Source organism: Coffea arabica, chromosome 3e (genome assembly GCF_036785885.1).
Source record: "Coffea arabica cultivar ET-39 chromosome 3e, Coffea Arabica ET-39 HiFi, whole genome shotgun sequence".
Taxonomy (NCBI): domain Eukaryota; kingdom Viridiplantae; phylum Streptophyta; class Magnoliopsida; order Gentianales; family Rubiaceae; genus Coffea; species Coffea arabica.
Genome location: NC_092315.1, coordinates 19,926,576 through 19,949,365, shown reverse-complemented (window position 1 = coordinate 19,949,365; position 22,790 = coordinate 19,926,576). Strand labels below are relative to the sequence as shown.

Sequence of the window (22,790 nt, the reverse complement as noted above, 5' to 3'; positions counted from 1 at the left end):
CAATTTGATATTTGGAACTTCACTGAGCTTTGGCTCACTCCGTTAGTTTTGTTTTCCTTACAGGGGTACGAGCGAGGCGTGAGACGTGTAAAGACTAGCGTAGTCTAGTTGTTTTGACTTTTGACTTGTACTCGCGCTATTTCTCAAATAGAATGTTTTGTATTTGGATTGTATATACTTTGAACCAGTTTGGGTATATTGGGGCTTTGTACCTTGATTTTACATCAATGTAAATTATAAGCTTGAATTGCGATGTTATTTCTAGACCGTGGATGTATGCGCATGATATGAGTGAGTGAATCCTGGCGAGAGGTGGGCAGGCGATCCGCCAAACCCTTTGGTACGCCTTAGGGGAGGTGGGGTCGTCACAGGTGGTATCAGAGCCTAGGTTGTGAATTGTTCTGGATAGACTGAGTGATTGATACGGTAGGCTAGGGTTTTATTCTTGAGCTTAGCTTTAGCCTTATTTTCTACGTGTTGTGTACTTACTTTTGTAATGTTACTTTCAAACCTAGGTGATGGCGGGTACTGACGCTTCTGGGGGTGTGGGGCTGCTCAGCCCGTACCTACTGATGTACCTTCTGACGCACCTACTGACGAGCCGTATCTGGAAGGGCCCGTCTGTCGCGTGATCACGTACCAGGAGAGCCCCGGTGGGCCAGTGCAGCGGTGGTCCCCAGCGCGCAAGATCCGACGCTGCGACTGCTGGAAGACCTACTCCTACCTTGATCTGGTAGTGCTCGTAGTTGACGACGAGCGGAGACGATTGGGTAGTGCCAGACGGAGATTGAGCGTCTCCGGGCTACTCTCCGAGTCCAAGGAGCTAGGATCCAAGAGCTGGAGCCTCGATTTTGGAGGAGCAGCAGCGGACCGATGCTTTCCGCGAGCAGGTTCAAGCGATGACTGGACGTCTTATGCGAGTAGTTGAGGACATACGAGACCGGACCGGCCATATCCTGATCGAGTGCGAGGCACTGGTAGAGGATGTGATACAGGACTTGGCCGAGGAGGGTCAAGCGCCTGTAGCCCCTGAGGTTCCTGGTGCTCCTGAGGAGGATCCGGATAAGGATCCTGAGGAGGACCCAGAGGAGGAGCCGAGTGCATCCTCGGAGTCGGTTGGGTCGGCATCTAGCCGGACGACTTTTTAGGGTTGCGGATTGAGGAGATTTTTGTGGGATAGTTAGGAACATAGTAGGACGACACGTTTCCTTTTGTTTTTGATTTTAAGGTGTCACGGTGGATGTAAATAGGGTTTCTTTTGTTTTATGTTCCTTGGCTATTATAGCATTTGACTTGCCTAGATTGGCATGTATATGTGACTTGTTTGCTATGTATATAAAGTACTTGTTTATTATGTGTTCTAGCGCTTCTATTTATCCTTTTGTAACGTGTTATACGAGCCATACCTTACTTTGTTATATGTTCATACCTGGTTAAACCCAAAACATGGAGGGTAGAAGAAGTCAAGTCAGGGGAACTAATCGAGGACGCGGTCCTAGTCGTAGCCGCGGGGGTAGACAAGCGCAAGAACCGAGAGCGGAGAGAGAGGCAACCAGGCTGCAGGGGGAGATCAAGTGGCAACCGCCATCCAGCAAATGACCAATATTCTGGCCCGTTTAGTGGAACAACAGGGACAAGCCCCTGTAAATCAACCTAGGGACCCCGAGATGGGACAAGATAGGGCCTTAGAGAGATTCCAGAAGTTCTCTCCACCCAAGTTCTTGGGAGGACTAGACCCGAAGGGAGCCAAGAAATGGTTAGAGGCCATGATTAACGTCTTTGCCGCTTTAAACTATATAGAGGAGAGGCAAGTACAGTTCACTGTTTTCCAGTTTGAAGGTCCAACCAGGGTTTGGAGGAATGTAATTAGGGCCAAGTGAGAGAGAGAAGGAACTGCATGGACCTGGTTAAACTTTGTACGGGAGTTTAACGAGAAATACCTTCCTCCTATCGTCCAGGAGAAGCGAGAGGATGATTTTAGTAAGCTCCGACAGGGAACTTCTAGTGTAGCTGAGTATGAGACTCAGTTTACGAAATTGTCAAAATTTGCTCTTGAGCTGATCGCTACGGAGCAAAGAAGAGTACGGAGATTCGTGCAAGGGCTCAATGTGGAGTTACAAGAGGCCTTGGCGGCAGCCCAAATTAATACGTTTACGGAGATGTTGGAGAAGGCCCGAAGGATAGAGACTGCTAGGACACATGTGAGAAATTTCCACGCTAAACGGAAAGGGGTACCTAGTAGAGGCCAAGGGTCAGTGCGGAGTGATCAGACCATGCCACCTGCCAAGTCCGGTCGTGGGGCTGGAGGTGGACAGTTTTCGAGTGCATCTAGGGGAGGTGCTCAGAGAGGAGGTGCCCAGAGGGGAGGCCAAAGTGGTAGGGGGCAAGGTAGAAGAATTCCATAGGAAGGCCAGACCTCCATTCCCCGAGTAACATGCGGATATTGTGAAAAACCGAACCATACCAAGGATGAGTGCTAGAGAAAGGCTTGGAAGTGCCTAAGATGTGGAAATATGGAGCACCAGATAGTCAACTGCCCGTTGATCAGTGATACTCAGTCGACTGCCAGGTCAAATCCAAAGCCGACCAATGTTGGAGGGACCAGGTTGAGGGTACCGGTCAGAGTGTATTCGCTGGACCAACAATCCGTACCTGAACCAACGGAGGTAATAGAAGGTACGATCCCTATTTTTCACCGGTTAGCCAAAATTTTGATAGACCCCGGTGCCACTCATTCTTTTGTTAACCCTACATTTATGCTTGGAATTGACATGAAAGTTGAAATTTTAAGTTCTTTCGTTCAAAGCAAGCTTTTGAGAAAACTGATGAAGCACTGTCTTTGGGAGATTTTTCAGAAAAAGGTATTTCAAAATGGGTAAAGATAGGGGTCAGAAATCTGCCATAAGAGAGCTTTCTACGACTGTCAGTGCTAATTTTGAGCAGAAACTTGCACATTACAAATCCAAAGTTAATGCGGATTTTTTCAACAAAGCAGTAGAAAAGATAGAGTTCCATTTTGTTTGCATCTGTTCTGTGGCCATCAGTTGGCACCAACAGATTCGAAATGATGGTGAAGATGATCAGATTCTGAGGACTGAGATCATCCAATCTTGCCTCAACAGGAGTATTGAAGTGGGTTTGAAAATAGGTCATGAATTTAGCATTGTAAAAATGATGGTAGGTCGAAGGAAATTCCTCATACGAAAAGAAATTTGCAATTTTTCCTTTGAAACCAGATTCAATACTAGTTTTCAGAATGGAATTCACAATGTCAGGAGTTAACGTGATGTCTACAGAGTTGACCCTAGAGATGAGTTCAGTGTGTGATTTACCCTTCCTAAGGTTAGCAAAGAATTGATAAAGCACGTCAGGGTAAAAGACATTAGGAATGGTCAGAAGATGAGTCCATTTCTGGAATTCAAACAGTTTAATAACAGGTTCAAGATCAAGCTTACGAAATTCATAGGGAAGGATGAACCTTTGGGTGATGAACCCTTTTTGAGAGACTAACTCAAATCTGTCTTTGGCTTCATCATCAATGAATTTTGGGAGAGGAATGGGTTATCGGACGTCCGATAAGAATTGACCAAAAAACAAAACTTAGAATCTTTTTTCTGAGACGCCCAGTTTTGTTCTCAGGAACACAAATTGATCCAGTGGAAGAGCTTTTGTGAGGATATCAGCGATTTGTTCTTTAGAACAAACAAACTGGACACGGATTACCCCCTTTGAGACAAGATCGCGAATGAAATGATACTTTATATCAATGTGCTTAGTCCTAGAGTACTGAATGAGATTTTTTGTCAGATTAATTGCACTAGTGTTGTCACAGTACATAGGTACACATTTATACACTAAACCAAAATCATTCAATGTGTTTTTCATCCATAACAATTGAGCACAACAAGCACCAGTAGCAACATATTCAGCTTCAGTAGTGGACAATGAGATAGCATTTTATTTTTTACTAAACCAAGATACCAAACAATTTCCAAGAAAGTTGCATATACTAGTAGTACTTTTTCTATCTATTTTACAACCACCGAAATCAGCATCAGAGAATCCATATAAAGGAAGTTCATGGCATTTTGGATACCATAAGCCAAAGTTTAAGGTTTCTTTAAGATATCTAAAAATTCTTTTTACTGCATTCAAGTGTGATTCATTTGGACAGGATTGAAATCGAGCACATAAGCATACAACAAACATGATGTCAGGCCTACTGACAGTTAAATAAAGTAAATTTCCAATCATACCTCTGTACTTTTTTTCCTCAACTTTCGTACCTTCCTCATCCTTGTCAAGTTTGGTAGAGGTGCACATAGGTGTTCTAACAGACTTTGAATCCTTCATTCCAAATCTTTTCAGCAGCTCTTTGGTATATTTTGCTTGATTTATAAATGTTCCATCTTGGGTTTGAACCACTTGGAGTCCAAGGAAGAAGTTCAGTTTCTGATCATGCTCATTTCAAATTCTTTTTGCATGATGATAGAAAAATCCTTGCACAAGTTCTCATTAGTAGCACCAAATATGATATCATCCACATATATTTGCACAATTAAAAGATCTCGTGAGCTTTGTTTTGTGAAGAGTGTAGTATCTACAATGCCCCTTTTGAAACCATTTTCAATCAAAAATCCACTCAGACGTTCATACCATGCTCTAGGAGCTTGCTTTAATCCGTATAAAGCTTTTGAGAGTTTAAAAACATGATCTGGATAAGATACATTTTCAAAGCCAGGAGGTTGGTCAACATAGACTTCTTGATCTATAAAACCATTTGAGAAAGCACTCTTAACATCCATCTGAAATAATTTAAAATTCTTGAAACATGTAAATGCTAGAAACATTCTTATGGACTCCAACCTAGCTACAGGTGCAAAGGACTCATCAAAGTCTATCCCCTCTTCTTGAGTGTATCCCTTAGCCACCAGTCTGGCCTTATTTCTAACAATCTCCCCTTTATCATTCATTTTGTTTCTAAAAACCTACTTTGTGCCAATGGTAGGATGGTCTTGTGGTCTAGCAACCAGGGTCCAAACCTTGTTTCTTTCAAATTGGATTAACTCTTCTTCCATAGTTAAAATCCAGTGCTCATCATTCAATGCATCAACAACATTTTTAGGTTCAATATGTGATACTAAAGTAAGATTATCTACTAGGTGTCTAGAAGAACAAGTTCTGACCTTTTCAGATGGATCACCAATTATAAGCTCCTTGGGATGGTTATGAACAAATTTTCAGGTTCTTGGTAGATCATTAGGAGTAGCAGTATCTCTGTCATTCACTTCTCCAGCTGGACTGTCTTGAGTATCAGTATCCTTTAAATCAGTTTCTGGTGAAGCAGAGTCATGATCATTGATTGCTAACTTCTTTAGTTCATCTTGAACACCTGTATCATCATCTTCACCACAACTCATAGAAATGTCACCATTAGATTCATCAAATATAATGTGTATCGTTTCCTCTATGATCAGTGTTCTACGATTATAAACTCTGAAACTTCTTTTGTTTTCACAATATCCCAAGAAAATTCTCTCATCAGATTTTTTGTCAAACTTTCCAAGATGTTCCTTGATATTCAAAATGAAACATTTACAACCAAATACTTTAAAGTAACCAACAACAGGCTTGTCAAACATAAGCTCATAGGAGGTTTTGTTCAAAATTGGTCTTAGGAGAACTCTGTTCATGGTATAACAGGCTGTGTTTATGGTTTCAGCCCAAAAATATTTTGGTAAACTGCATTCACTGAGCATGGTTCTGGCAGTCTCTTGGAGAGTTCTATTTTTTCTTTCTACAACTCCATTTTGTTGGGGGGCTCTAGCAATAGAGAATTCATGAGTAATGCCATTATGATCACAAAATTCTGGAAAATCACAGAACTTGAATTCTGACCCATTATCACTTCTAATCCTAACAATTTTCAAGCCAAGCAGATTTTGCACTTTAGCAAACAATGAAGTAAAATTCTTAAAGGCATCATCTTTATGAGCAAGAAATAACACCCAAGTATATCTAGAGTAATCATCAACAATCACAAAATAATATCTCTTACCACCAAAGCTTGCAGTTTGTGTAGGACCAAACAGGTCAAGGTGCAAAAGTTCAAGTAGTTCTGAAGTAGACACACATTTCTTGGATTTAAAAGATACCTTGACTTATTTTCCAAATTGGCAAGCATCACATATCCGGTCTTTTTCGAATTTGATTTTCGGGAGACCTCTAATAAGATCCTTTTTAGAGATTTCCTTCAGCAAATCCATGTTGAAGTGACACAGTCTTCTATGCCATAACCATGGGTCCTCATTTGCTACTTTGAGACATTTGAGATAGGAGAAATCAATTTTTTCAATAATAACTACATAGACATCATTAACCCTTTTTTCTTTGAAAATAATGTTGAACTTTGAGTCAAATATGAGACATTCAAGCTTTTTAAACAATACAAACAGATTCCTATCACACAGTTGGCTAACACTTAATAAATTGTAGCTCAGATTATCAACGAGAAGAACATTGTGGATAGAGGTTTTACCATTCTTACCAACATCACCAATACCAACAGTTTTGGCTTTGTTATCATCTCCAAACGTTACCTTTCCACTTGCTTTTCGCTTGAGTTTAACGAATTGTGATGCATCACCAGTCATATGTCTTGAACATCCACTATCAATGAACCATTTTGATTCTTTAGCAATGTTATCCTGATTCACCTACACACATAAACCCACAGGATAATACTTGGTACCCTTTACATGTTGGGTCCTTGAGAGTTAGTCTTATGTCTAACAATCCACATGCATCTCATGCCATTCCTCATGTTTTTCTTAACATAACAGTTGCTATTCATGTGACCAAATTGACAACAAAAATTACATACTGACATCGAATCAATCAAATGAACAGGTTTGATGAATCTGACTTGCCTTCTCCTGTGGATTGCAAACTCATTGGCATTTTGATTCAGTCTTATTTGATGAGTATTAACATAAGGTTCAGTGTCATTCTTTTGAAGATGGTTCTGTTTTATATGATGTAACAAATGACATAAATTATCCATCCTTTTTCTTAAGTTACATTGCTCATTTCTGAGTATGTCACAGAAATTTTTCTTTTTGTAAAGTTCAGCAATCACATCAGTTTCAGTCCTTTTCAGGTTCTCATTTTTATGCTCAAGACACTCGTTTTGTCGAAAAAGATTTGCATTATCTTGTATAAGAAAGCTAATTTTTTGCTTTAGTTCCTTGTTTTTAACATAGGATTCTTTCAGGCTGTTATGCATTTTTTCTAGAAAAGAATTAACATCATCATCAGATTCACTATCACTGTCGATTTGAGAGTTGCATTGTGTTACCTCTTCATCTCCAATGGCCATGAAAGCCACTTGAGCAGATTCCTCTTCTTCTTCAACTTCACCTTCTGAGTTGCAATCATTCCAGGTAATCTGGAAATTGTTGAACTTTGATTTTCGTTCAACCTTATTCTCCTTCTTTTTCTTCATTGGACACTCATTCGCATAGTGTCCTGGTTGGCTACATTCGAAACACTTATCAGTCAACTTCTTGTTGAACTCCAGTTTCCCTCTGTTTCTGAAGTCATTAGACTGATTTGGTAAGGAATAGCTGGATCCGCCTTTTCTGAATCTTCTCTTGTTGAGAAATCTTTTGAAACCTCTTGTGATGAGTGCAATATCACTGTCATCACCTTCCAAATCATTTTCATCCTGTGAGGCTGTTTCATCTTCGTCTTGTGAAGCTTTCAGAGTAATACTCTTTCTTACTTTTGTGTCTTCTTCATCCGGCATCTTAGATTTAAGTTTCAGTTCGTAAGAAGTTAGAGAGTTAATCAGAGATTCAATGGATAAGGTATTTAGATCCTTGGCTTCCTCAATGGCAGTCACTTTGCTTTTCCAGTCATTTGATAGAGCATTCAGAATTTTTCTGTTCTTCTCACCTAGAGAGTACTCCTTCTCAAGCACCTCTAAATCCTTGATTAGATCATTGAATCTACAATACATTTTGTCAATGTTTTCATGAGACTCCATCTTAAAAGATTCATAATTAGTGATCAGAATGAATTTCTTTTGTTCTCTCACATTCTCGCTTCCCTCATGGATCTTTCTAAGTTTATCCCAAATTTCTTTTGCAGATCTGCAGCCTTTGACTCTAATAGGCTCATTTGAGTCCAATGCAGTGTATAAAACGTTCATGGCCTTAGCATTTAGAGTGAGATGAATTCTATCTTTAGCAGTCAGCTCACTTCTGGCCTTTTGTCTCGACCTATGAGTAGTTTCATCAATAATAGTTGCGTCATATGGACCTTCACTAACAATAAACCACAACTCAATATCAATTGATTGTAAGAATATAATCATCCTTTCCTTCCAACTCACATAGTTTGATCCATTGAACATTGGAGGTCTAGTAACAGATTGTCCCTCAAACAACATGGCATTGTTGGTTGTCATATCTACTCCCAAGCCGATTGAACTTAATCTCTAGGAGACCAAACTCTGATACCAATTGTAAGGATCGAAAACAACCTAAGAGGGGGGTGAATTAGGTTTACAAAAAAATAGCTAAGATATAGGTCACTTTTCTTCACGGCCTACTTTTCTTTTCTCAAAGACCACCCAATGGATCAGATTACACGAAAGCACAGGTATTCGTAAGATGAAGAGGAGAACAGTTTATATAGAAAAACTGTAAACGAAAATAGTGAAACAAACCAGGTTTCAAGCTCTACTGGAGTTTGAACAGCACTTTTATATACCAGGTTACTTCAAGTTGAACAATCTTGCAACCAATATTCTGTGTACAAGGGAAGGATCACTTCCTTCTTGCCCCAACCTACACTTGGTCAAGCAAGGAAGTTTTACAAACAAACGAAAAACCCTCTCAATGCTACACTATTGAAGAAGCTGTGTCACACTTGAAAAACTACAAGAGAATTGCACAAGCTAAGAATACAAATGTTCCTTTGGAGTTTTCTAACACTTGAATCACTCACAATCTGATGTAGACTTGATGTGCAAAGTTGGCCTGAGATGGTTGACTTTGTTCTTTTTATAGGAGACCAGAAAATTCTTCAATCAATGCTGTCAACGGGTAGAAGGCAACTGAAGAGTCAACTAGCCGTTGGTGCTGTCGGACGTCCGATGTTCAGTTTTTATGCATCCGAACGAGATCAATGAGTTCTGGAAGTTTTCTTGAATCTCTTAGGACTTCCGATCCCTGATCATCATGCGTCCGAGGGTAAGATGCACATTTGAAATTTTCCTCTTCAATTCCTTCAGACGGCCGATGTGTCCAGAGTGTTGTGTCCGAAGTGCAGCAACGCTTGTCGGACGTCCGATACTCAGGTGTTGAGCGTCCGATCGTGATCAGTAATTGTAGAAGCCCTGGCTTGTCTTCTTCGGACGTCCGAGTCTGAGTTCTTTACACGTCCGAAGATACTCAAAGAATGTCGGACGTCCGATACTCTCCTTTTGTGCGTCCGACAACTTCCTCAGCACTTTCATCCTTTTTGATCTTCTTTTATTTGCTTTAAGTCCACAGACCTGTTTAGTGTTATTTCTGAAAAGGATCTCTACAAAGAATATTAGTAACATCCATTTGTTTTGTAATCATCAAAAGATGTGAATTGAGATAAACACATAGCAAGGTAGACAAAGTCCAATTAACTATTTCAATTTGACCATCAGTTTGTGGATGACTAGATGTAGAAAATAGCAACTTAGTACCTAGCTTAATCCACAAGATTTTTCAAAAGTAGCTAAGAAATTTAACATCTCTATCAAATACAATGGTTCTAGAAATACCATGCAAACGTACTATTTCCTTGAAGAACAAATTAGCCACATGTTTAGCATCATTGGTTTTATGACATGGAATAAAATGCGTCATTTTGAAAACCAATCAACAACAACATAAATAGAATCATTATCTTTCTTAGAGCAAGGCAAGCCATGGGTGAAGTCCATGGATGAATCAATCGACGGTGCACTTGGAAAAGTTAATGGAGTATAAAGACCACAAGGGTTTACCTTGGAATTTGCTTGATGGCAAGTAACACACCTTTCAACCAAACATTCAACATCACATCTCATTCATGGCCAATAGAAGTGTTCTTGCAGAAATAGTAAGTTTTGGCCCAAAGTGCCCCATTAGTCCTCCACTGTGTGACTCTCAAACCAAAAAACTCCTTAAGAAACATACAAGAATACAAAGTTTATCTTTATGGAACAAGAATCCATAGGCAATGAAATAATAATCTTGGGCAGCTTGCTTACAAGAGTTATAAATCTCGGTAAAATTAAAATTGTTAGTGTAATTCCTTAATGCATTCAAATCCTAATAATTTAGTATCAAAAAGAGTTATTAAGGAATACCTACGCAAAAGTGCATCGGTGACCACATTTGTTTTGTCGCTCTTACACTTAATTACAAAAGGAAATGAATCGATGAATGTTACCCACCACGGACGTCTCTTACTTAGTTTGTTTTGAGACTTCAAGTGTTTGAAAGACTCGTGGCCTATGTGTAACACGAACTTCTTTGGGCGCATATAATGTTGCCAAGATTGTAGGATGCGGATTAATGCATACAGCTCCTTGTCATAGGTAGAGTAATTTAAGTCCATTTCATTCAATTTTTTGCTAAAATATGCCACGGGTCTGCCCTCTTGCATCAAAACGGCTCCAATCACTATTCTAGAAGCATCACACTCTATTTCAAAAGTCTTATCGAAACAAGGTAACGACAGTAAAAGTGTATGTGTGAGATTGTATTTAAGTAGTTGGAATGACTTATCTTGGTCGGGACCCCAACTAAACTTCTCATTTTTCTTGATGATGGCGGTCAATGGTGTAGCTATGGTGCTAAAATCTTTGACAAAGCATCGATAATAGCTGGCCAATCCGTGAAAGCTCCTCATGTCGCTAATGCTTGTAAGTTTTGTCCATTCGTTAATTAATTTCATTTTGTCTTGATCAACTTGGATTCCTTGTGCACATACTACATATCCTAGGAAGACAAGTTGTTTAGCGTAGAAAGTACACTTTTTAAGGTTAGGATAGAGCCTTTCTTGACGTAATACATCAAGCACAATTTTAAGATGCATAACATGCTCATCTAAGCTCTTGCTATAAACTAAGATGTCATCAAAGTAAACTACCATAAATTTTTCCAAGAAAGAATGTAAGACATGGTTCATCAACCTCATGAATGTACTTGGTGCATTAGTTCAACCAAAAGGCATAACTAACCATTTCTACAATCCATGTTTAGTTTTATAGGCAATTTTCATTCGTCACCTTCTTTCATTCTTATTTGGTGATTGCCAATTTTTATATCAATCTTAGTAAAAATTACAGCACTATGTAGTTCATCAAGCATATTATCAAGTCTAGGTATGCGATGGCGATACTTTATCATTATAACATTGATAGCTCAACAATCGGTGCACAGCCTCTAACCACCGTTTTTCTTAGCTACAAGTAGAACCGAAACAACATAAGGGTTCAAGCTCTCTTGAATCCATCCTTTATTGAGGAGCTCATCGGCTTGGCATTGTGTCTATCTGGGGGCTTGTTTAGAAGTGAAGCTCCGGGAATGAGATAAATTTGATGCTCAATTCATCTCGTAGGTGGTAAGCCACTTGGTATCTCTTTGGGAAACACGTCTTGATATTCTTGCAAAAGGTCAGTAATAACATTAGGTAAAGAAACATCAAAATTATTAGTAGACAAGAAAGCTTCTTTACACATGAGTATGAAGAGAGGCTGGCTAGAAAATAATGCTCTCCTCACGTCTTTGGCCTTTGCATACATACTTTGCTTTCTCTCCTTTCCTACCGCTATGGCCGACTCATCATTAGCCTTTTTTTTTTCCTCTTTTTTTTCTAGCCCTCAATTCTTTTCTCTCTCTCAGATTTTTCTTCCTTTCACTCTCTTGTTTGAATTCCATTTGATGGCTTGCTTGATCCTTATACACTTGTTGGGGGTGTAAGAATTGCCATAGACAAAAGAGTATTTGTTGGCAAATCCATCAAAATTAACCTTTTTATCGAATTGCCAAGATTGACCCAAAAAAATATGTGCTGCTTGCATTGGAACTATGTGGCACAAAACCTCGTCCTCATAACTTCCAATGTGAAAGGAGACTAGAACGTGCTTCATCACACATACCTCGCCACTATTATTGAGCCATTGCAGCTTGTATGGCCGAGGGTGCTCACTTGTTGGTAAGTTCAATTTATCTACCATTAAAGTTGTGAGGATTCAAAAATTATTTTTATATTTTGTATTTTCAAAAATTATTTTTATATTTTGTGTTTCATTCTACTTGTCTTGAATTTTTGGTTGATTTAATGAGTCATGATTTTGATTCCTATTGCCCCATTCAACTTGAATTCATAGTGCATTATGCTAATGTGACCAACTAGTGAGGTTTGTGCAATAAATATGGTGAATTAAATGGACTTTTGTGTAAAAAGATTTTTGTGAATAGAGGTGTTAAGATATCATTGGAGGAAGAGAGATATTTGGAAAATTAAGATAGACATGTTTCTTGGCCACTTGTCAATCATCCTTTCAATCTTGACCAAGACCAATACAAATTCTTCTTATAACCAAGCTTCATTTCATCACAAAACTTTCTTCTTCCTTGGAGCAGGGGTGGACAAAATTTTAGGGGAGAAAAAGAGGGAGAGAAAGCAAAAGTTTAAGCCTTGATTCTTGTCTATTTAGTGAGAAAGCAAGAAAACAACTCAAATCTACTCCATTAAACCTTGAATCAAGTTTAGAAGGAAGCTCTTGGAGAAGTACTTGGAGGAGGATAGCATTGCAACCATGTTATTTTGCTTGCTATCCTAGGTTTTGGAGGTAAAGAGGTAAACTTTGCAAGGAAACTTAGTTTTCTTCCCTTATCTTTGAGTTTATTTGAGGTACGATGTTATAGAAGCTAAAGAAAGGAGCTTTATCGAAGATTTCATATTTTTATCAAATTATGTTGCAATTTTCAGCTTTGGTGTGTAATCTATTTAGCTTGATTTAGAACTTATATATGTGCAATTTTGATGAAAAGGAAACATTTTAGGGAGGACTTCATGTTAACTCAAGTAATGCTCTAAATTTCTAGATTTGATGCATAAGGTATATAGTTTAGTTTAGAGTTTCTATAAGTGACCTTTTGATGTATTTCTTTGCTAAGAACATGAACTAAATACCTCTTGACATGTTAGCTATTATTTATTGTGTTTTCACCATGCAGATAAGGTTGAAATCTGAAGTTAGAGAAAGGAATTTAAGGACAAGTTGCTGGAAATTCTTGTTTGAGTTGGAAGTTTGGGATGGTTTTGACATATTTTGCTCAAGATACTTGCTAATATTTTGATCTTCACATGTATGTTGATTTGGAGTTTTTCACAAGTATGTTGATTTGTAGCTTTTCACAAAGAGTTTTGGTGAAGTAAATCTAGTTCTTTAGATTGTTTAGATACTGGATTTTTGCCATGAATCTAAGTAAGAAAAGTTAGGATTTTGGAGAAAAAGTTATTAAGTCCTTGCTGAAAATTTTGCTACGGTTAGCTGAGAGGGCGAGAGAGAATTTCATCTTTATTGCTAGAATTTATGTGGTGATTTTGACATATTTTGGCTCAAGGCACTTGACAAGAATTTGGTCTTCACACCTATGTTGGATTTGAGCTAAAACAAAGAAGTTTACGAGGAAAAAAATGATTTGCTCCAAAACATTTTATTTCTCAAAATTTCCAACTTTGAACCTCAAGAACCTTGCCTCGTTTTCTTCAAAATTCGTGACTAAAATTGACCTAGTTTTACTCCATAGTTTGCTTGAGACATTGACCTATCATGTATGTAGTTTTTCACTTGATTTGAACAAGAAAACCTTGTGAATTTTGAAGGAAAATACAAGTTATGTTTGTTGGAAATTTGACAGCTTGAGTAGTGGTTTAAGAACTCAGGTTTAGTTGCTTTTGACCTTGGGTCTTGAAGAAATTTTGACACCTTATTACTTTTCACATGCTCTACTATATATGATCGCAGGGTTCAAGAGTGGCCTAGGGGGCGAACCTGTGATTGAAGTGTAAAAATTGTGATAAGTCGGTGAGTGTTCCAACTGCATGTTAGGATCAAGTGATTTACTTGATTGATTCTTCATGTGACTTGTTGATCGAAATGTGATTTGTTGTCTGAAATTGCTAGATATCTTGACTTGTTATTGCAAAGGCAAGTGTGTACTTTATCGCACTTGACCTGCTAAACTTGCTTGACTTGATATTGAATAGGCAAGTGTGTATCTTATCGCACTCGACCTAACTTGACTGAGCTCTTGTTATCCTATTTACAAGTGAACTAATATACATGTGCATGACTTGAAAGTCAGTTGGAGATGTTATTTCATCGACTATACTTGTTCTTGGAATCCCAAATCCTATCGGCTAGTTAGTTAAATCGAGTCAGTAAGGGCTTGGTCAAGGTGATTGACGAACCACGGGTCTTGTTACTTGTTTAATCCACTGGATGCATCATCTGGGATTGGTATACTCGAGTATTACTACCCACTTTTTTGGCATTTGGGCCCAGTAAAGAGGGTTGATCGAGGGAAAGGAAATTTGTGTAATGCAATGATCTATGGAATTTGTTTATTCCTACATTTCAAACATTGATGGAGTGTCAACGAACTCGAAAAATGTTGCTGCTGAACTGGCTTGCAAAAGCCAACTGTATTCTTTGAGTTGCAAGTGAAATACTGAACGGAATTAAGTGCTATGCCTGGAATCTGGCAGGAGCGACCATATCAGTTGTATCAACGTTTAAATCTTGAATGCTCTGCTTGGAATCTGGCAAGAGCCACCGTATCAGTTGTATCAATATTTGAATCCTGAGTGCTCTACCTAGAATCTGGCGAGAACCACCGTATCAGTATCCGTATCCTTTTCTTCTGTGCTAAATTGTTTATTTGAAATTGTGAACTATTACTGCTTTCGTTTGTAACTATTAACTTTTTTCGCTTTAAGATTTGATATATGTGATTGTCATCTTGCCAATTTGACTGCATGTTTTCTTGGAACCTCACTGGATTTTTAGTTCATCCCATTATTTGTTTTCCTTAACAGGGATTGGAATCATGGATCTGAAAAATAGTGAGTTCGAGAGTTGCAATTTTCGCTTTAAGTAATTGCCATCCTAGTTGTACTTAGCAAATTCATTGAACAATTTGTATGTCAATCCATTTAGTTATACATATAAGTATGGATGTTTTAAAAAGTTGGATGATTTGTAATGTTTGATTAAGAAATTTCGTACTTAATTTGGCGTTAATGTTATCTCTCAAGTTAATGTTAGTGAGTGAGTCCTGGCGAGAGTTGGACAGGCAGTCCGCTAAACCTTAGGGTATGCTCTAAGGGGGAGTGGGGTCATCACAAAAGCACTTGTTACGTTAGTGCAGCCTCCCGAGTCAATCATCATGCTACACACTTTGTCTTTAAGTGACAACGAGTGTCGACATTTTCCCATTGGAGCTCGTCTTTACTAATTTGTGTAGTAAGTGCTCTTCATGCAATCAAACTAACCTTGTCATTTGTAGGGTGGCACTTGGTTCAAGTTTAGGAATTGTAATTGGAATCACGTCCAATAATTCAGTATGGGATTTGATCAAGAGTATCATTACAATGACTAGTGTTTGGAATATATTTATAAGGTTTCAGAATCAACTTATTTTTCATTTTCTTTTCTTTATTTTTTTGTTTTTCCCTTTTTCCTGCTTCTTTCTTCCCAGCCCTTAAGTACTCATGCTTTACCAAATTCTTTTGAAGCACCACCTGACCATCACCAATCAACCTTGCAGTCTGTGTAACATGGGAGAGCGACTGACAAGAGATGAGAGAAAGGCTTACACAAAAAGAAAAAATAGACAGCAGAGAGAACTAAATAGAGAGGAGCAACTACCATAGAGTATTGGAGGAGAGAGGAAGAGAGTGAAGACAGAAGAAAAGAGAAGGTGATAGAGAGATTGACAAGAAAGGAGAGAGAACCAGATAGGGTGGGGCTGCTGCCATGGAGGGTTGGATGAAAGAGTGAAGAGAGATGAAAAAGAGAAAAGAATGATAATGAAATCTTGCTCTGGAAGATGGAATGAGAGGGAAAAAATGAAAAAGGAAATCTGATGGTAAGGTGCTGCCATGGAGGTTGGGCCGATGTGATAGAGTAATGAAAACGATAGGTTTTCTTTTCTTTTTTGAAGTCTTTGAGTCAAATTGAGTCAAATTTGGAAATCCACCAAAACCCCCAAATTTGTTAGGGATTGAGAATCCCCAAATTTTAATGATTCACTCCAAGATATTGAATCCAATACATGCAACCCAAACAGTAAGAATTGCAATTATTTCAATTAATAATTTCGATCCCCTTTTACCAAACTACACCTAGGTAATTCCTCTATCTCACTGGTTTCCTCGATAAGTGGTGGCATCCTCTCATATTCGGCTTCATCGTCCGTGAAAATTTCCCCATTTGATAGAACCATTACCGCTTTTTGATTCAGGCATTGGCTGGCTATATGCCCTCTCCCTTGACATGTAAAACACATAGTGTCATGATTACGGGACTGAGATGGATCATTCGCGGGTATTGAAGCTCCCTTCGATTCACTTCTTGGCATTTCTTGCTTTGGCCTTTGAGTGAGGAACTGGTTGTCCCCATCTCCTCCTTTATTGGCTGATTTCATGTGATTGGAGGTGAATAAGTAGGATGGAATCGTGTTTGACCCCTCCTCTTGAGCCTCCGCTCAATTTTGATTGCCTTCTCGACCATCTCGGCTATCTCTATATAGTGTTGCAATTCTAATTGGTCAGCAATCTCTGGCCTCAAACCATTTAGAAAATGAGCCATGGTTGCCTCTCTATCTTCCACAATGTCGCCTCTTAGTAAGGAGATTTCCATGTCCTTGTAGTAATCTTCGACACTTCGGCTGCCCTGCATCATGGTTTGGAGCTTATGGTACAAGTCTCTTTGGTACTTACTTGGAACAAAATGCCTGCTCATGATACGCTTCAATGCAGCCCACGTATTGATAGCCAGTTCTCCACATCTTCGCCGACTTGTCATCTTTTGGTCCCACCAAACTATGGTGTAGTCAGTGAACTCTACCACAACCAATTTCACTTTTTGTTCCTCAGAGTAGTCATTGCAATCAAAGACCAATTCAATTCTCCTTTCCCACTCAAGGTAAGCATCTGGATCGGATCTCCCTTTTCAAGGAAAAATTTTCATTTTAATGCCTTTTATAGTGTCCCCAACTAGTCTTGTATCCTTCGCAGTCTCTTAAGGTGCTCTTCCTCATCATTAGAGCTATCAGATTCTTCTACTCGACTTTTGCCGTGGAACGATTTGGAATTGCTAGGTGAACTTCATGTTTTGTAAAGTTCTTCATGAATTGGCTCCAAAGCTTGGTCTAGCATCTTCGTAAATTTAGCTTCTAGCATTTCAGTGAAAATCTTAATATCAAATGGTTGAAGATTTTCTTCACCACCATTAGACATTGTTATATGAAACCTACAAAAATTGGTTAGTAATAAAAGAAATAACCTCACACTCTCCCTTATGTGTTTCACTCACACTCGTGTATCACTCAAGTGTATGTAACACTCTCATATTCTCATCAATTAGTTCTCAAGGCACTTGATTGCTTCACTTGAAGAAATTAGAAATTGCTCAAGTGTTCCAACCGACTTGTAGTCAAGAATCACTCAAGGAGTGGTTAATGATAATTCGGTTCACTTGGACTGAGTGTTGAGCTCAAAAAGGACTAGATTTAATTCAAAGGACTCGTGACTGCTTGCTAGAATTTGGACAAAGATGGATGAACCTGAGCGGATTAATTTGGACAAGGAAAGACGAAACCTAGATCACTAGGAAAACTCAAGGAATCTGAAACTGTTTTGAAATTAATGTGGCTGGCTGTTTTGGAATGAAATCTCCTACCCTTTCCTACTCAAATCAGGTTTTTAACTTCCTCTTAGTCAAATCCAAGAGGTACTAGGAAAAGGCTTTCAAATTGGAAAGAAATTTCCTTTGATAAACCACAAGTGACTAACGAAATTGTTTTGGAAATCCAACTAGGGTTTGGTGTTTCATTTCTTGATTCATTTTTTTTGAATTTGAATCAAGAAGAAATCAAGAATCGAATTTCCAAGCCAAAGTTGTCCATATTTTTGTTTATTTCTGCAACCAACACTAGACCTTCAAGAATGTAAGAATTCAAGTTTGGTTGAATAATAACTCAAAATTCCTCAAGGTCTTTCAAGAACCCTTCGAAAAAAATTCAAGAAATTCCCAAAAACTTCAAGAACCTGTGTCGCAGCTTAATAAAATCAAGAAACACTTCAAGAACGGGTCCAAAAATCAATCAAGTGTTCCAAGAAATTCAAACAGCCACGGATTGACACTTGAACTGCCATGAAGTGACACTTGAACTGCCACGAATTCATGAGTAAGCAGGTTTTTTTTGCTGGAATAATATCACAACTAAATGACACAAATTAACACATAAACTGAATGGAAAAACACGATGAATTCAACAACCAGGAAACTCGGGCAATTTCAACAAGAAAAACCCTAATAAAACGCAAACCCTAAACCCGATGGACAAGAAACCCTAAATGACAATCACGATTCTGGTTTTTTTTTTTTTACAACACAAGAGCCAAATGTAGTAAACCCTAGAATTGCAAGACTCACATGGATGACTCAAGAACAAGACACGGCTAACTTGAACAAACAATTAACAAACAACAACAAATGATCAACAAGAGACAAAAGGGATATACATGATACCGTCAACTAACTCTGATACCAAGCTGATAACGAACCCACCAAGATGGCTAGAACTTTTATCCCACAAAGCCCCGAATTTAGACTCATATATCAAAGTTGAAGTGATGGAAAACTTTGACCCTTCTAACCCATGGAGTTATGAACATTGATATGATCGTAACCCATAACTCAATAGAATAGCGAAGCAAAGTGTTGAGTAAAGCAACGCCACAACCAAGGGTGTTTCTTGGTTGATCAATCGATTGAATACTCTCAAGACAGTCTCTCAAATATTCAAGCAAGCTCTCAAGGAAGCCAAGAGAACAAATTCTCACAATTTATTGCTGGAAAATTCTGAATTATGACACAAAGTGCATGAGACAGCTTATTTTAACATTTGTCGAACCCTAGTTCCTACTCCAACAAGGAAACAATGAAAACAAGTGAAATTCCTACCCAAACTAGGACACATTACCTCGGGCAAGACACTTAACAGAGCTGGCCGTTATTCTCTACTAATAAACAACTCGAACTATTAATGAAATGTTGGAAATAATAACTAAACAATGAAGACTAATCCATGGATCAAGCTTGTACTCGAACTACTCCTCTTGAACTCGAATGTTGTGACCAACCTTGAAGTCATTCTCTTCCACTTCCGAAACTTGAAATAGGGTATAAATGGTCTTGTCTTGATGTTCAAGTCCTTCAATCATCATAGGTTGACCTACTTGATCTTTCACCGCATGAACCAAGACTTGTAGAGACTCCCTTAACTTCTTAGCTCGTGATCTTGTTATTAGTCCGACTGGAACCTTCATGTGTGTATCACCCTCACCATGTCCAGTCATGATCACCATCTCATCACTTTCTCACATGTTTTGATTTTTTATATGATCGATATATGCATAAAAGTAATATTTTAAATTCAAATTTTGCATAGTTGTTATTCATCCAAAACTGACAGTGTATACAAGATATATATATATATATATCCCATTCTTGTTTCTTAGATTACTTAATTATTTTTTACCAAAAATCGATTCATGTCCTCTATTTGGATTTTTCATAATGTCATGTATTGGTTGATCTATTTAGTTCCCTAATTTTGACATTGTTCCAAACATGTCATATGATAATCATTCTCTTAACAAATACAATTTGCTAATCATATATACCAAAAATAATGTTTGGATTTGGTATAGGATTATAGATTGGTTAGTTTTATTTCGTTGCTAATTTTACTTAGTTCCAAACATGCTTACAATATGTAACCCTCCAATAATGTAATTAAATAAATGTAACAAAAATAACTATACATATCTAAAAGAAAAAATAATTTTTTTATTAGAGAAACTGTCAAGGTAAAATTGCATTGACTTGAGTCACTCACAAATTAATTTGGGGAAACAAATTATTGCAGTGATTTTCACTATGAGTTTGCTTTGAAATAGTGTTGTTCCTTAGACAAAAACATTCACATTATTTTGATAATTTTGTGTTCATCCACTCTTTGATGTGGGCTGAAGTTGCAGAAGAAATTGTAAATTGGAAAAAAAAAAAGTCTCAATTGACTCCATAGACCCATTTTTCTGCATTGCTTGTGTAGCTAACCAACTCTTCGGGCTTGAACCATAGGCTGATTTCATCCCTTACAGTCTTAGGGCCATCACTTCCATGAATAATATTCCTTCCAACCACAACAGCAAAGTCACCTCTGATGGTTCCAGGTTCTGATTTCTGTGGATTTGTAGCTCCAATAAGTTTCCAGTCGGATTTTATTACTTCTTCACCTTCCCAAACCATGGCAATGACAGGACCAGAGCTTAGGAAGCCACAGAGGCCATTAAAGAATGGTCTTTTCCTTGAGATCATGATAATGCTTTTGTGCAAATTCCTTTGAAGGAACCACAATTTTCATTGCCATGAGCTTAAAACCTTTGCATTCAAGCGGGATATAATTTTTGCAATCAATCCTCTCTGCACCCCATCAGTCTTGATGGTAACAAAAGTGCGTTCCAACTCTGCAGCATGTGCTTCTTGCTCTGTGAGCATGTAAGCTGCTGCAGGAAGGGCAAGGAGCCCTGAAATCGAACTTCTAGAAGCATTTCCTGGATCCACCTTGTCAGGCACGGCAAGAGTAGTTGCCCTTGCTCTCAATGAAACTACTGTTGTTCGCCCTTCGGAAAAGGCACGAGAGCTTTGCCTGCTGGAAGTAGAAAGAAGAGTCCTTGCAGCTCGTGTAGCATATCTGCAAATTTAAAATCTCATTTTCTTTCTTTTCCTTTTCTCAATTTATCTAATCAAAATTTATGAAAAAACCGGTTCGGGGTTTGAGGTGAAAAGGTCAGAAAGAGAGACCAACAATAATCGCAATGGATCTTCTGTCTCGCATCCTGTGCCACTTTCTATCCCACTTTTTATTATATTGCTATTTCTCTTATATAAACATCATGTTTTAGTTCTTTTTTATTTCCTTAATATCCAATAACTATTAACTTAGTAATACACAAAATTTAACAAACTCAAAAAATCAAAATGCATAAAAAATGAGATTTTTCATGAATTTTCTGCTGTATTTTTTAATTTTCTATTATATATTATTTTTTGGAACTTGTTGTATTTATTTTTTATTCAACTAATAGTTATTGAATGTTAAGAAAACAAAAAAGAAGTAAAACATGATGTTTATGTAAGAGAAATAGCAATATAATAAAGAGCAAATTATCCGATTGGCCACTAAACTTTTGCAATCGTCGAGTTTTGGTCACTCAACTATTAAAAGTCTGGTTTTGGCCACTCAAATATATAAAAGCGAGACGCGAGGCCATTCTGTTAGATTTAGCCGTTAACTTCATCGATGCGTCTGTTTGCACGATTTCCAATACAAAAAGCAGGGTCAATTTAGGAAGTTGAAAATAGACCTTCTTCTTCTTGTTGTAAAAAGCTAATAAAGATTACTTTACCAACTATTTATAAAATTAAAAAAAAAATTGTTTACAGAATAGGCCTGAAAAAATAGATGCAGCTACAAATATACCATTACACGAGTAACTCTAGCTCAGAGAAAAAAAAAACAACAGGAAAGAAAAGGAGAATTCAGCTAAAGAATAAGCACACAAACTCAATACTTGCGATGTTGAATGGGTATATTGGAAGCTTTCCAAATGGCAATTTTCTCAAAAGCTTCAATGGGAAGTACAAAATGTGCATTAGGGAAATTACAATGTCCTCCACCATCAGCTTCAAACCCATAATTCGGAGCACAAAAGTTAGTCGCAGTAACAATAATGGAAGTCCCAAGAATACACCATCTCATGTCCTGAACACGCCTAACTTGAAAGCAAGCTCCACAGATCTGACCCTTTTCAAACAGGACTTTACTGAGTGCAGCTGTGGCTTTCCCGTATCCCATTTTCTCCAGGTCCCCATAACCACAAGCCCCACCAACCGGGTCTCCCGGTTCCGCGACGGCGTAGTAGGTGGCTCTGGCGGATCTCCACTCTGTGTAGGAGGAGGGGGTGGAGGAAGAAGGGAAGTAGTGGTAGTGGGAGCGGACTAGCTGGGGTAGTGGGAGCGGACTAGCTGGGAGAGTAGCATTCATGCTACTCTCAGGTCCTAAATTGTCCCTGCCTTTTGTATTGGAAATCGCACGGACAGACACATCGATGAAGTTAACGGCTAAATCTAACAGAATGGCATCGCGTCTCGCTTTTATGCACTTTAGTGGCCAAAACCAGACTTTTAATAGTTGAGTGACCAAAACTCGACGATTGCAAATGTTTAATGGCCAACCGGATAATTTGCTCTATAATAAAAGTGGGATAGAGAAGTTGACTAAATAACAATCTTTGACCAACATAAACTAATTATCCAAGTTCATATTCCCCATAGAAATAATAATCATTACCATACTAAGCGAGAGTTCGGTTGCTACAGTGAAAATGGACCA

General features: G+C 38.3%; 1 protein-coding gene and 1 pseudogene across 1 annotated transcript; both read right to left on the bottom strand.

Annotated features, from left to right (window-relative positions):
• Window positions 1-20,404: 20,404 nt before the first annotated feature.
• On the bottom strand, window positions 20,405-21,109 carry LOC140038690 (nucleoside diphosphate kinase 3-like; annotated as a pseudogene).
• An 853-nt stretch (window positions 21,110-21,962) lies between these two features.
• LOC140038438 (expansin-A13-like) lies at window positions 21,963-22,442 on the bottom strand. Its single transcript, XM_072083794.1, has one exon. It carries the CDS (start codon window positions 22,440-22,442, stop codon window positions 21,963-21,965), a length of 480 nt encoding a protein of 159 aa, XP_071939895.1.
• Between the last annotated feature and the right edge of the window lie 348 nt (window positions 22,443-22,790).

Excerpts from the sequence above, each read along its gene's own strand:
- LOC140038438 (XM_072083794.1), bottom strand. The coding sequence starts at position 22,442 with ATGAATGCTACTCTCCCAGCTAGTCCGCTCCCACTACCCCAGCTAGTC.